Source organism: Ornithodoros turicata, unplaced genomic scaffold (genome assembly GCF_037126465.1).
Source record: "Ornithodoros turicata isolate Travis unplaced genomic scaffold, ASM3712646v1 ctg00000864.1, whole genome shotgun sequence".
NCBI classification, from domain to species: domain Eukaryota; kingdom Metazoa; phylum Arthropoda; class Arachnida; order Ixodida; family Argasidae; genus Ornithodoros; species Ornithodoros turicata.
The window spans coordinates 23,368-35,781 of NW_026999408.1; the positions used below are offsets into that span (position 1 = coordinate 23,368).

The 12,414-nt window shown below is 44.4% G+C and overlaps 2 protein-coding genes across 2 annotated transcripts; one reads left to right on the plus strand and one right to left on the minus strand.

Annotated features, from left to right (window-relative positions):
- Positions 1-1,257: 1,257 nt before the first annotated feature.
- On the plus strand, positions 1,258-2,390 carry LOC135375476 (ELMO domain-containing protein 1-like). The gene has a single exon (XM_064608173.1). The coding sequence runs from the start codon at positions 1,395-1,397 to the stop codon at positions 2,340-2,342; it is 948 nt and encodes a 315-aa protein (XP_064464243.1). The 5' UTR covers positions 1,258-1,394; the 3' UTR covers positions 2,343-2,390.
- A 2,892-nt stretch (positions 2,391-5,282) lies between these two features.
- LOC135375436 (putative Dol-P-Glc:Glc(2)Man(9)GlcNAc(2)-PP-Dol alpha-1,2-glucosyltransferase) lies at positions 5,283-6,682 on the minus strand. Its single transcript, XM_064608132.1, has one exon. The coding sequence runs from the start codon at positions 6,680-6,682 to the stop codon at positions 5,333-5,335; it is 1,350 nt and encodes a 449-aa protein (XP_064464202.1). The 3' UTR covers positions 5,283-5,332.
- Positions 6,683-12,414: the final 5,732 nt, after the last annotated feature.

Below are 12,414 nucleotides of genomic sequence, written 5' to 3' on the forward strand. Positions count from 1 at the left end.
GTGAACCCGGGAATTTCCGCTAGATGTACTTGTTCAGGCGCTCCTAATCAGGGACCATGCTGGCAAGGATGATGCGCTCACCCTTTGTAGACATTCTATGTGTGCTACAGATTCTTGGTTATACAGGGTTACGTTACAACAGCTTTATGTATCATCGTCATCACCATCATCACCACACACAGGCACCCCTGTGTGCGGTGCAGAGAAAAAAAGGGAGGGGGGTGCCGCAAAACAATGGGGGCGTGGGGTGGGTCTGGATCTGGTTACCTGTTTCAAGGCTGACTATCAAGTGCTACTTGACTCACAAACACGAATCCGTAAGATTCGTGTTTGTGAACCCGGGAATTTCCGCTAGATGTACTTGTTCAGGCGCTCCTAATCAGTTACCCTAACAATTCAAGCTTACAATCGATTCCCTCGTCTAGTTCGTGAATTGCCCGCACAGACACTTCTAGCAGGAAACACAAAACTGTATCTTATATCAGAGGCAATTGCCAATGAACGAGAGCTCACCAAAGGTGATGTTGCAGACAGTAATTGGTTAAGAATAGGATCAGCGTGGTCTGGGATGACGACAGTCTGATAAGGGGCCCATTTGCTTTCAGCTGGCTCATTGTCTTCACTGTCCGTGGGCACTTCATAGTCACAACGACGAGACCAAGTGGTGCTCCTAAACAGCTTGCACCAAATCGCGGAGAAACCACCGGATAACAGTCTGTGTCTTGTCTTCACTAAACTTCTACCTATGTGCTTCGGTGTGATCATCACAAATGATCTTCCATGACGCTTATAAGATGGGGAATATCGCACACGGAATACGTGAAGCAGTGCAAAAATCAGTGCAACCGCACATCACAGAGAGCCATGTGCTACGATTGAATTTGGATTGTATTGACTACAAGCTTTACTTTCACTGGATTCTTTGTTGACTATGCTTGGCTCGAGGAAGCTAATTAATCTGTTTGCTGTGCGCAGATAGTTTCGCAATAATTTAATCACTACCTACTACTAATAAAGACCGATATTGACCGTATATTTAATTCACGTATACAGCTTGGCTTAATTTTGTTACGTCGCCTGCGTAGTATTTTTAATTTTTTCGACACATAATTATACCAGCTTCCGGCTCTGTGTCATCTGCTGGATCTACTGGACGCCGCTCCGAGCTCGGAAGGACGCTAGAATCCGGGAAACACTTGTTCCAGCTTGAACGCAATAATATCCTTGAATTTCACTGCTGTACAGCTAACCCTGAGATACAACTCTAATGCGTCCATCGATTCATTGGTTGCCAGCAACACGGCTATGTGGTTTTAGTTGAGCGATATGATCGAGCAGGAGACCCGGGTCTGGTACTTGTGTTGTCACTACGTTTCCTAGGCACCTGCAGCGTAATGTGGGCCTTCTTAAATCGCGTCGTTGTTTTCTTGTACATGCAAATTCGTCCAACAATCAAGTGGATAATGCGAAGTGTTACACACTTGTGTGAACTACAGCGTATCTGCTACGGCACGGAACCGGGATACCGACGGACCCGAGACTTGGAATGGAGCATGCAGATGTCCCGCACAACGGCCATTCGTGCAATCTGCGAAAGACTCAAACAAATGGCAGACGAAGGACGCTTTTCCAAAGAGCAGAGCAACAACGCCGTTGAGTGCGCCGTGATGGGAATCGCTTACATCAAGAAGGTCAACCCGCAAATCCACAGCGAGTTCATCCGATCTCTCCGAAGGAGCATACTCCAGATGTTCGGTTACAGGCACCTCATGGTTCAAGTGGAACGCCTGCGTAAGGTGCAGTTCATGGCGCAAGACCCCGACCACCTCAACAAACTCCTGAGGTTGTGGAAGCTTCTTCGTCCGGACGAGCATCTTATGGGACCGGTGTCGAAGCAGTGGACGACGATCGGTTTTCAAGGGGACGATCCGCGCACCGATTTTCGAGGCATGGGCATGTTAGGTTTGGACAACTTGGTTTTCTTCGCCACGGAGTACACGGACGTAGCGCGACACGTGCTCTCCCATTCTCAGCATCCCGAGTACGGGTATTCCTTCGCCATCGTGGGAATCAACCTGACGAGCCTGCTGTACCACCTGCTCATGAAAGGCCAGCTCAAGTCGCACCTGTACAATGCGGCCAGCGAACGGGCTCAGGTGACGGACTTCCACAGGACTTACTGTTACGTCTTCTTCGAGTTCGACAGGTTGTGGCTGGCGGAGAAACCCACGGACATTATGGAGTTCAACCGCATCCGGGACAAATTTGAGGACTACCTGTCTCAGATGCTCGAGAAGGACAGCTGTCTGCTTAGGTTGAACGAACGCGTCAAAATTGTTTGAGGCTATTTTCAGCGAGACTGTGTTTCACGTACATTGTCAGACAGTGCAGTGATTTTCTTTTTAGGTGGTGGTTTTTGTTTGGAAGGCATGACAATGCAGAATCTCACAAATGTAAACCCAACTTCCACTAACATTCCTCCCGGTGATCAGAGACTTCCTTTCCTTTCTCCCTTTTGTCTTGTGTGTAGTCGTAATTCCGACGGGGTGGCAACAAAAAAAGAAAAAGTCGAGTAAAAATTGTAGCACTGTAGTTAGATAGCAACATGTACACGCATCTTCCACTGCACATATCACAAAACGATTTTGAGAAGAATATTCAGGCCCGAGTAGTTTCATTACCGCTGATAAGTGCTTTGACAGTCAAACAAAGTGTACGTACTATGTGAAATCTCTTAAACTTCTGATCTTTACTTGTAATTAACGTGCAAGCATTAAGGAAGAGAAATTATGCCATGTGAGTTTTGTGGTCTTATGGTGAGCATCGCGTTTTTGTGTGTGTGGCAACATGCCTCATACCATCAGTATTACTCCCTCTAGGGCAAGTGCACATGTACAAGCATGTACTCAGTGATGCAATAATCATTCCATCTCAGTATGCAGAGCACTTTTGTGCAGCGTTATGACTTTGCTTTTTGCAAGTCAGTGCGTGTTGTGAGCAGCACAGCCAGATATACTCTATTGTCAGGCAGAAATTTTCCTATAAAAACCTCATTGAGGTCAACACATCATACAGGACTGGGGAAGAGATCGGCATGCCAAGCCCAAATGACAATTTTTTTTTGTCAATGATTTCGAAGGTTATCTTTTGTGTGGAAAAGGCTACTGGAGATTAAGAATTTTGATTTTTCTAGTTTATAATTCGCCATTTCCCCGATTGTTTCGAATCATCTGTGCGGCGATTTTCTTGTCAAAAGATGTTTTTTATTGGGCACAGCATGCATTGTGTTATAAGAGGCTGTTCCATGAGAAAGAATGCGGAAGAAGAAAAAAAAAATAGAAAAGAGAAGAAATGTTCTCTGCATATGCACTCATAGAGCTTGGAATCAAAGCTTCTCTGTACTTACTTTCTGCAAATCAAAACATTTGCTTTGTTACTTGTTAGAAAAGACAATAGGAAATGAAGGTGTACATGGCAGAAGCACGGCACTATATTTATTTTGCACCACATGCACTTCACTCATGCACATTGTTATTCATCGTGTTTTTAGAATAAATTGCTCTCATTTATCCTTGTTCCCAAATTTGCGTGTTTGGAATTCACCAAGGTCCATTCATGTACTGCCAAATAAAGTGGGGTGCATGATATACATAGTAACACGACACATCCACAACATGCATGTAGGGCCTGACTTTCCCCCCGAGTTAGTTGATCGTTGGAAACTTTGGGTGTAAAAGGTTTTAAATTTTTAATTTGAGGTGAAATTTATTGTTGCACGTACATTATGAGCTTTAGTGGTACATAATAAAAAGGAACTTTTGGGTCAAGATTGCATCAGACCACATCTACATCTCGTGCGTAAAACCGGTCATGTGGTGTCGACGACACAAATCGGATTCAAATCGCCCTTATTCTGCTAGTTACAGTAACTTTGATTCGAAAGAAGTATGGATTTAAACTGAAGTCCGGACTTGTAAATGACTTCAAAATGGAAAAATTACTCACCAAAATGAATCCAAATCCCCCTGCAGAAATCTGATTCAATCCCAATCCAAAGTCCTACCTATTAACTAGCCACCAATCAAATCCACACACACTATCACCTGAATTCGAATCCAGATTGAAATCAAATCTGTGATATCAAACCCACAACACCAGCTGTTTTTGATTAGGCTGCACTTTGTGAACTAGTGCAAACTGCGAAAGTCCATGCATTCGATTCAAAAGGGGTCAGCCGTTGCACTTGACTTTGACCATTTCATTGGACTTGCACTTTTTAACGAATCCAAGACAGCTACTGATGCCTGTCTGGAAAATAGCATACCATGTCGGCGGTGTATTCGGCCAAAAATGACACTTGAAAGCTTTGTGTACAGTTTTGCGAATTGTAGCATTACAGCAAGATTTGTTGTGAACATGTTAGGTGCATGTACATTGGAGGAGCTGCAAGCAATAGTCTTTCCTTGCCCTCTTTCTGCACTGCACTGCGTAAAAATGAAAGGTAATTCAGCGAAAAATTTGATTTCGTCTGGCCCAGACAAAAATCTAATTTGGTGTTAGCGTACCTGGTGAAAGTAGGTCGCAGACAGAAAAGTGGCACTCCAGTTAAATATAGACAACATTTGTAAATTTTACTCACTGAAACCACACAGTTCTTGAGACAAGCAATGGAAATGAACCACATTTGCACACCTTGGTTTTATGTGGAAGGAAGTATAGGTGGTAGATCCACAGGTTAAGTGAGGTAGACAGGGAAGGTGTTTCTACGACCGAGTCAGCATGTTGCATGGCGGGGACAGGACATGTTTTGTATGATGACATGATAGGGACAGGAGGTGACAAGGTGCTGGTAAACTGGTTTGTCAAGCAAAAAGAGAGGGAGTGTCTTCTGTGTGTCTTCACTCTGATGCTTTTACACTAGTCATAAGCAAGAATTGAAGAAGGAGAATTCACACCGAGGATTGGATATCAGTGAAACTTGGCAGTTTAGTGCATTTTTCTTTGGCAACAAAGGTTTTGGTTCAGCCTAACTATTGTTGAGAGAAACCACATCAAACCAGCCTCTTCCTGGCAACAATGTGCAAGTGACACGCTTAATATCACAGACAAATTCCAATTGCAACATGTTCATGTAAGAGTGGGATACAAAATTTATGGCACAACTTGAGATTTCTGTAGGTGTTCGTGAAAGCACAAGTTTCTAGTGGAATTTCATGAGGCTTCATAGGAGCCGGACATGTAAAGCACCTTCTGCAGAAAACTGCAAGCACGTGCACGTAAACCTTTCACCAACACTTCATGACATTCACACTGTAACACACTTCTCAAGCGTTCACCACATGAACCTCTGCGGACTCGAAACATCCTCCCAGTAAAACGTCCTGCCTAGGAACAAGTAAAAAGCAGCTACATTGATCACGGTGTAGATCCCCAATTCCAAGAGGAGCTGCTTGTAGCTTGGACACCTTATGTTGAGCCTGAAGAAGAGGTAAGGGACTATGAAGTAGCGGAACTCCAGCAGCTTCTGCGGCACGGTCGACGCAAGCACGGCAAAGCAGTAAAGAACGCGCCACGAGGTACTCTTATGTCGAAGCTGCCACAAAATCGCGTACCCAGCGTATATATAAAACGGAACGAGGGAACATCGCAATGCCGCTCCTCTGCCGAGGAATCGCCTCCACAAGTAAAACGTGAAATGACGGTTATCCGCGAGCAGGTACGGGTGGACGTAGCTCAGTTTTTGGACCCCAGCTATCGAGAGCGCAGCCAGCAAAACGTAACACCAGGTATGTTGCACCACACTTTTGCAGAAATCCTTCACGGCACTGGGATGAAGTAGGTATGGCGAAGCGTGCACGAGTGTGAACAGCAAAAAGTAACCCAACTGCGCCAAGTGAAAGCAAGCTTGGTGTGCACTTTTATCACCGAGTACGATACTACCGTTGTAGAAAATGAACGACAGAAAGAGTACCCCCACTACCATGTACCCGAAACAGTCCCGAAATATTTTCTTAATCGTGACAATCCACTTGGTAACCACTGCCTTGATGACTTCGCACGGTTTGACATCTTGGAAACACTCTTTTTCCACTATTTCGAGCAGTCTGCAACCTGCAAGCATCGCAACCCACACGATGGACGTTTGCCGAAACATGACACTCGCCGCTCCGAACGCAGATGCCAGCCAGTACCACTCATAGAGATGATAAAGGTACATGAGCTGAAGGAAGAATACGGTTCCTGGGTCTGTGTAGTACAAGAACGCGAAGAAATAAAGCACCGGCAATGTCGTCAAGACAGCACTTGAGCAAATCAGCTTCACTCGCACTTTCACCGTCGCGTACACGTACGCAAGCTTGATGGAGATAAGACTAGAAAGCCACAGGTTCAAGATGGTAAGGAAGACATTTGTAAAACGCAAACCCTCTGCTGTGCATAAATTGCTCGATGTGAAGATGTTTCTCACACCATTTAATGCAAGAGATATGAGGTAGAGTCCCGGTGGTGTTGTTATCTTCGAGTCCCAATGAGTGAAGTTGTGCTCGCAGTAAGCTTGCGCTTGTGGAACGTGAAACTCTTCGTCCATGTAAGCTGTCTCCTGCACTTTGTTCACGATGATATGAAGGACAGACGTAACTGTCGCCACAATGAAAAATACTAGCACGAACACGTAAAAATGCATCCTTTTACCTCTCGCACACGCTTGCACCGTGTTTTGTTATGGATTGGATTGGACTGAGGACGACGACACGTCGGATTGGATTGTGTCGACTTTCGTGAGTCCGACGTAGCCCGTAGCTAGCAGCAGCCAGCAGGACAACCCCAACCCCCGCGGGTGGCCTAGACTAGACCGGCGACTCGAGCTTACAACCATATTTCAACGGTGTAAGTCGGTGCAAGCAAGTTGGTGCACTGTAGAAAGAGGTAATATTTCCTCAAATTTGAGAAACCGATGCACAAAATGCGCGCCGGCATGCTTTGAGGCTCTGAAAACGCGGGAAATTTAAATTTGAGTTTGTGCTTCTCTCGTGAACTACGCCTATGGGTTGGTTATGACATCGGAAACGTGGTCTCCGTTTCTGAAAAGAGTGTCACCGTTTTTTGTTGATAAAAATTCATAAAGAACGAGCGAAGTATGGTGTCATTTTGTCACTGTGGTTCAACAAGGCGGTGGCACGCAAGATCGCGTCCGATTTCTGCGAGGAGTGCCCGGGAGTGCCCAATGCATGTCAAAGGAGAAAGATGGGGAAGAATCCTTCGAAAACTGAGTTTTCTGTTTGCGCATGACGTCATTAAACAGAACAAGGGGCACGACACAAAAGACGAGTAACTCTGTATATCTGGTAGAGAGTATCGACTCTCGTTCACGCATCAATATCGCTTGAATTAAGTGTAGGATGATTTATGTTCTTGCAGACAAACGATCTATCATCCAATCCTTCCTACCCAGGTGCCACTAAACGGTACTTTTGAATTTGCAGAAGCATTTGAATGGCTGTCATCAGATGGACCTCGAGCGAAGAAAAGCAGGGAAGGCAAGCAGCGAGTTCGGGGGAGATTTCCCCTGGCTACCTTACAGGTATCACTACCACAGTGCTGGTGAAACGTAGCAGCTTTCACAGATGACGGCATGTTTGACTTGTGGATATTCCATAGCACGCGACAAATGCAACAGTTCCCCGTGCTTCGCTATGAGCTCCCGCGTGGAGGCCAATCGCAACAGTTTTCATGTGCTGTTGCGTGCCGTTTGGAGCGCGCTATCTTGAAAAATATGGATAATGCTTCTGGGAGAGCCGAAGGAAGGCTGTCTGCCGAGGACCTTCCCGACCTCAACACTCATTCGAAAGGTGCTCTGCTGACCACATATTCCCTTGTACCCATATCCATAAGTAAGTCCCCATAAGTAACCCATATAAAGTACCCATAAGTAACCCATATCCATAAGTCCACCATATAAAGCAGGGGCCAAGGCTCATGACGACGCCCTGTAGGCAGACAACCATAGCAGACAAAGCTACATTACTCTCACATGCCACTTCATCTATGGTAATTCACTTTCTTGTTCTTCTGTAGATAGCGGGAAATGAGATTCCACATAAGATCACACTTCCTTTGGTTCATTTACAAGGAACTCTGAGCAGCAATATATCACTCTCACCACAGGAAACAAGACATGAACCAAGGAACACAGACACAGTGGCGACGCCATCACTGATGAACTTTTCAAGTGCGTCGATGACTTTGAAAAGAGAGGAAAGGTGGTGCATTCTGTCACTGGCACTGGATCAAATGTAAGGTGGGCCGCCTCAGTGGACAGCACAGGTGCGTCAGTCATAGTCTTCATAATCACACTCTTGTGGACGGTTTTGCTAAAGATCCGGAGCCACAGTCACTTCTTATTAGCCATATACTGGCACGCAGTTCGTTGTAAAGCCGACATACTAGGAGACTGGGTCGAGGTGGAAACGAGAAGAAGATGGCGTCATGCTCGGTTGATAACGACAAACGTTAACCGGTGACGTCAATGGCAACTGACCATGACTACATATACGCGATAGGGTCAGCACAATCAAGGAGCTTTTGTACATCGAAAGCACTCAGTTTTATGGTGACAAACCTTGGCGAACGTCACGAGGATGTGTGGCTGAGATAAACGTTATTGGGTTCTGGTTTGAGAAATGAAAACACATTTAGCAAGTTTTGTCTCCAATTGGTGACTTGACTGCTTGTCAGACCAGAAAGCAGAAGTTACTGACAGCGATGTGACATCAGTAAACCCAGTGCCTGTAGAATTCAGCTATAGAAATTGGCTGCAAATTTAATTGAAATATATGTCACTGGCACTGAGCATCATAAAAGAGCATATATAACCGTGTTTCTGTCATTTGGGTGTGGACTGTCGCTTTAAGTCAGCGTGTAGTGGTGAAACAAAAAAGTAAAATACAAGATGATACGTACATGTAACATTCTTGTTAACTCTCTCATGCACAATCATACGGGCACCGTACTGACCAAAAGAGTCCACCACCCTCATGACACCACTCTGAAGAAAGGAAACCTAACACATGATCACCGTGCATTTACTTCCATAACGAGGTCAATGGAGAAGAATTACAATGCCGTATGTGCATACTTTTGTCCAAGCATCTTCTCCTGCTGAAGATTTTCCTATTTTTTTTGTTTTTTTTTTTACATTTCCCAGCATAGCAATAAAAATATGTACACTCAAAGATGTTACGGTCAGGTCTCCACCACAGTATAATATGAAATTACGGTAATAATAAATTGAGGGTTTATGCCATGAGACAAGTATGATCATGTTCCTATGATTGGGACGTACTCAATCTCGGGACTTGTTTTATGTTGACCTACCTCTCGTTTACAAGGTCTGTATAGCGCGCATGCCAGAGAGCATGATATTTTTTGTAATTTGCGGAGACGGTGATGTTGTGTCTGACATATATGTTATGTAACAAAAAAAAGCTTTAGAGATTTTATTGTGTTTGCATGTACATATTGTGTACCGCTATTTAGGACATGGCTGTTGGTGGGCACACTTAAATAAAACCCAATCAACCCAATCAATCACGTGGCATGGGCATCACACTGTGTTTATACACGCGAACTAGATGAATTAACGTAACAGTGACGACTCAGATGAACCAATATCTCCGAATATAGCAAAGTAAAGTACAGGACCAATATTCCTGTACTATACGTTGTATTTACATTCCGTTGGTGCAGTTGACATCAACCTTTGGCTCACCATTTCTCATTAAGTGTGAATAGAAGGCGATATAATCGGTTGAAATTGCTGTACGATATTCATAGCGGAAACACTGGTCTAAATAAGGATGAATTTCTTCTACCACCTGTGTATGCATCGTCCAGGATGGATCACTCTAAAAAAAATTGAACCACTGCGTTTTTCAACGAGTGTTTTACGGCAATCCTTCTTTTGTTCCACCATCCCAGAGTGGAATTCTCTGCCCCAAGAAGAAGCTGTTAATGCTGCCAATAACTCATTATTTATGGTTAAGATTAGGTGTCTTATGCACTGATTCTTAGTTTTTGTTGTTACTCTTGTTTTTTTTTTCTTTTTTTTTGTGCAATATTGTGTGTTTGATCTGCTGAGAATGATGCAAGTAGCATCACCATTGCACTACCTCACTCCTCTGCTGTAATGCCTCACGGCGCTGCAGAGCTCTCCGAATAAATAAAATAAATAAATTACATAAAAGGGTTGCATAGGCTCAGCTGAGATGTGATGGTGCCGTGATGTTGTGGGCTGTTGGCACGGCCGGGCATGATGTGGTGTTGAACGAATTTTTGGAAAAATGCCGGCCCTACGCACTTGACAGCTCCTCTGGGAAAAACTAATGCAGCCAGTTGCCCGACACCTGCTACATCCGTGGGAACTACGCTTTTTATCATCGCATTTAAGGGCACGTCGTAAAATGCAGTGACGTGCGCCGCTTCTGGTGACAATGATGACGCTTTCGTCATGCAAGATAGAGCGCGCGCCTGTTGCAATGCACTGTTGACAACAAAACTGAATCCCTATGTAAAGTTACATTCTCATTTATACCAACGTTGCTAATGGGAAGCACGTTAATTACGTGCATGCACAAAGTGTGAGAAAGCACTTTTTTGTGTACCCAGATGCAAATATTCCCATCTAAGGTAGCGGGACCAATACAATCTGGAACGTGGGTGTATAATGGGGGGGGGGGGGTGCTTAGGGGAGCTTCAACCTGGGGGACAGTTTCGATTTCTAAAACTTAACAGAAATTACATTCAAGAGCAGTACGGATACACAACAGTGAAGGCTGCTTCACTAAGCAGACGACGAAAGACGAGAAATTTGCAAAAAATATACCATAACAGCAGATGCAGGATGGGGAGAGCAGTGAACATCTCACGAAAACTGTGACATTGACACTTAACCGAATATACCAATGTGTGAAGGGGACAGGCAAAACAGCTGTTTCTGGTAAGGTTCTCGCACCCCACTTTGAGCATGATGTATGTGTTGGTTCCTCATCCTCCAAGGTTTCCATCAAGTTCAACGAAACAGCCGTCTTTGTTTAGATCCAGTCATTTTTTCCCCTTTGGAGTGACGATGCTAAAGCATTACAGTAACTTTGTTTTCTATGTTTTGAAGGTTATCTCCTTTAGACAGCCCAAGAGGTTTTGAAACATTCTTTTCTTTTCCTTTTGTCGACCCGTGCGATTATTCGGGGAGATGCACAGTGGATGCCGTTGTCGTCGGCACAGCTCTTATTAATTCAATTTATTTACGTGATGACAATGACCTTTTGCGGCAAGAGAATTTGCCGTTCTTCATTACCAACGGCGAAGATTAGAATGGCATGCATTCCGAGTAGGTCTTGTCCCTATGTGTCTGCCCATCTGTGTTCTGTAATGAGACTGTCCCTTTAACTCGAAACATGTGGCCTCGATTAAGAGGTGCCCTCGACCCCATGGTCCCCTCATACAATTAGAGGTATGAGAAAAAGGTTCACAACCATACAACCCCACATTTCCCTCCACTCCATCTATACATCCTTGCTTACAATATTTGAGATGTGCTACTGAATGTTATAACTGCCTATGCATGTTTGTATCCACATCTATGGCACACTCCTGGACAAAAGTTTATGGAACACCCTTACAGACATGTGCCTAGGTAACCCAGTCACCTGTTCGCAAGTGTGTACGATCCAATTCACTGTTAGCATGTCACTCTGAGGGGAAAAATGCACCGGAGCGTGTACTGTAAACTTTTGTCCAGCACAGTGCATTATAGTAACGTATGACACTGGAAACATTAGACATAGCTTGCAAGCTGTATCAAAAGCCATGTTTTGCCCTTCTTCCACATTCACAGTAAGACTATGTATAGAGCCTGAAGTTTTTGGGAAATATTTTTTTCTAAATTCGGGGGGTAAAAATCGGGTAAATAAACGTGTGCACTAAATTCGTGCAAATTCGGGTGAAAAAAACTTCCAGTATGCTAAATCCGGGGTGAAATCGGGCTCAGTTACTCAACTAACTGTAGTCGTTTGGTACAAATGGTGATGTAACTGAATTTTTCTGCCAAACAAGTAAATTAATGCATTCCTACAGACATCCCAGTGAGGGCAATTTGCCAGGTAAAAATCGGGTTTCACCCTAAAGAGGCAACCTTCAATTCGGGGTGCAAATTCGGGGAAGAATCGGGTAAAACCCTAAAACTTCAGGCTCTAACTATGTATAGTGCCTTGGACATCAAAGACAAACGTTTCCCATCCCTCACGGAACTGCCGGCAATGTTACGACGTCATGAAGATAGGATCCTATTTCTAATTTTGCCGTTATAGCTCATAACGTTTGGTTCGGAGGCAAGAGCTCGTCTGCGTAATGCAACATACA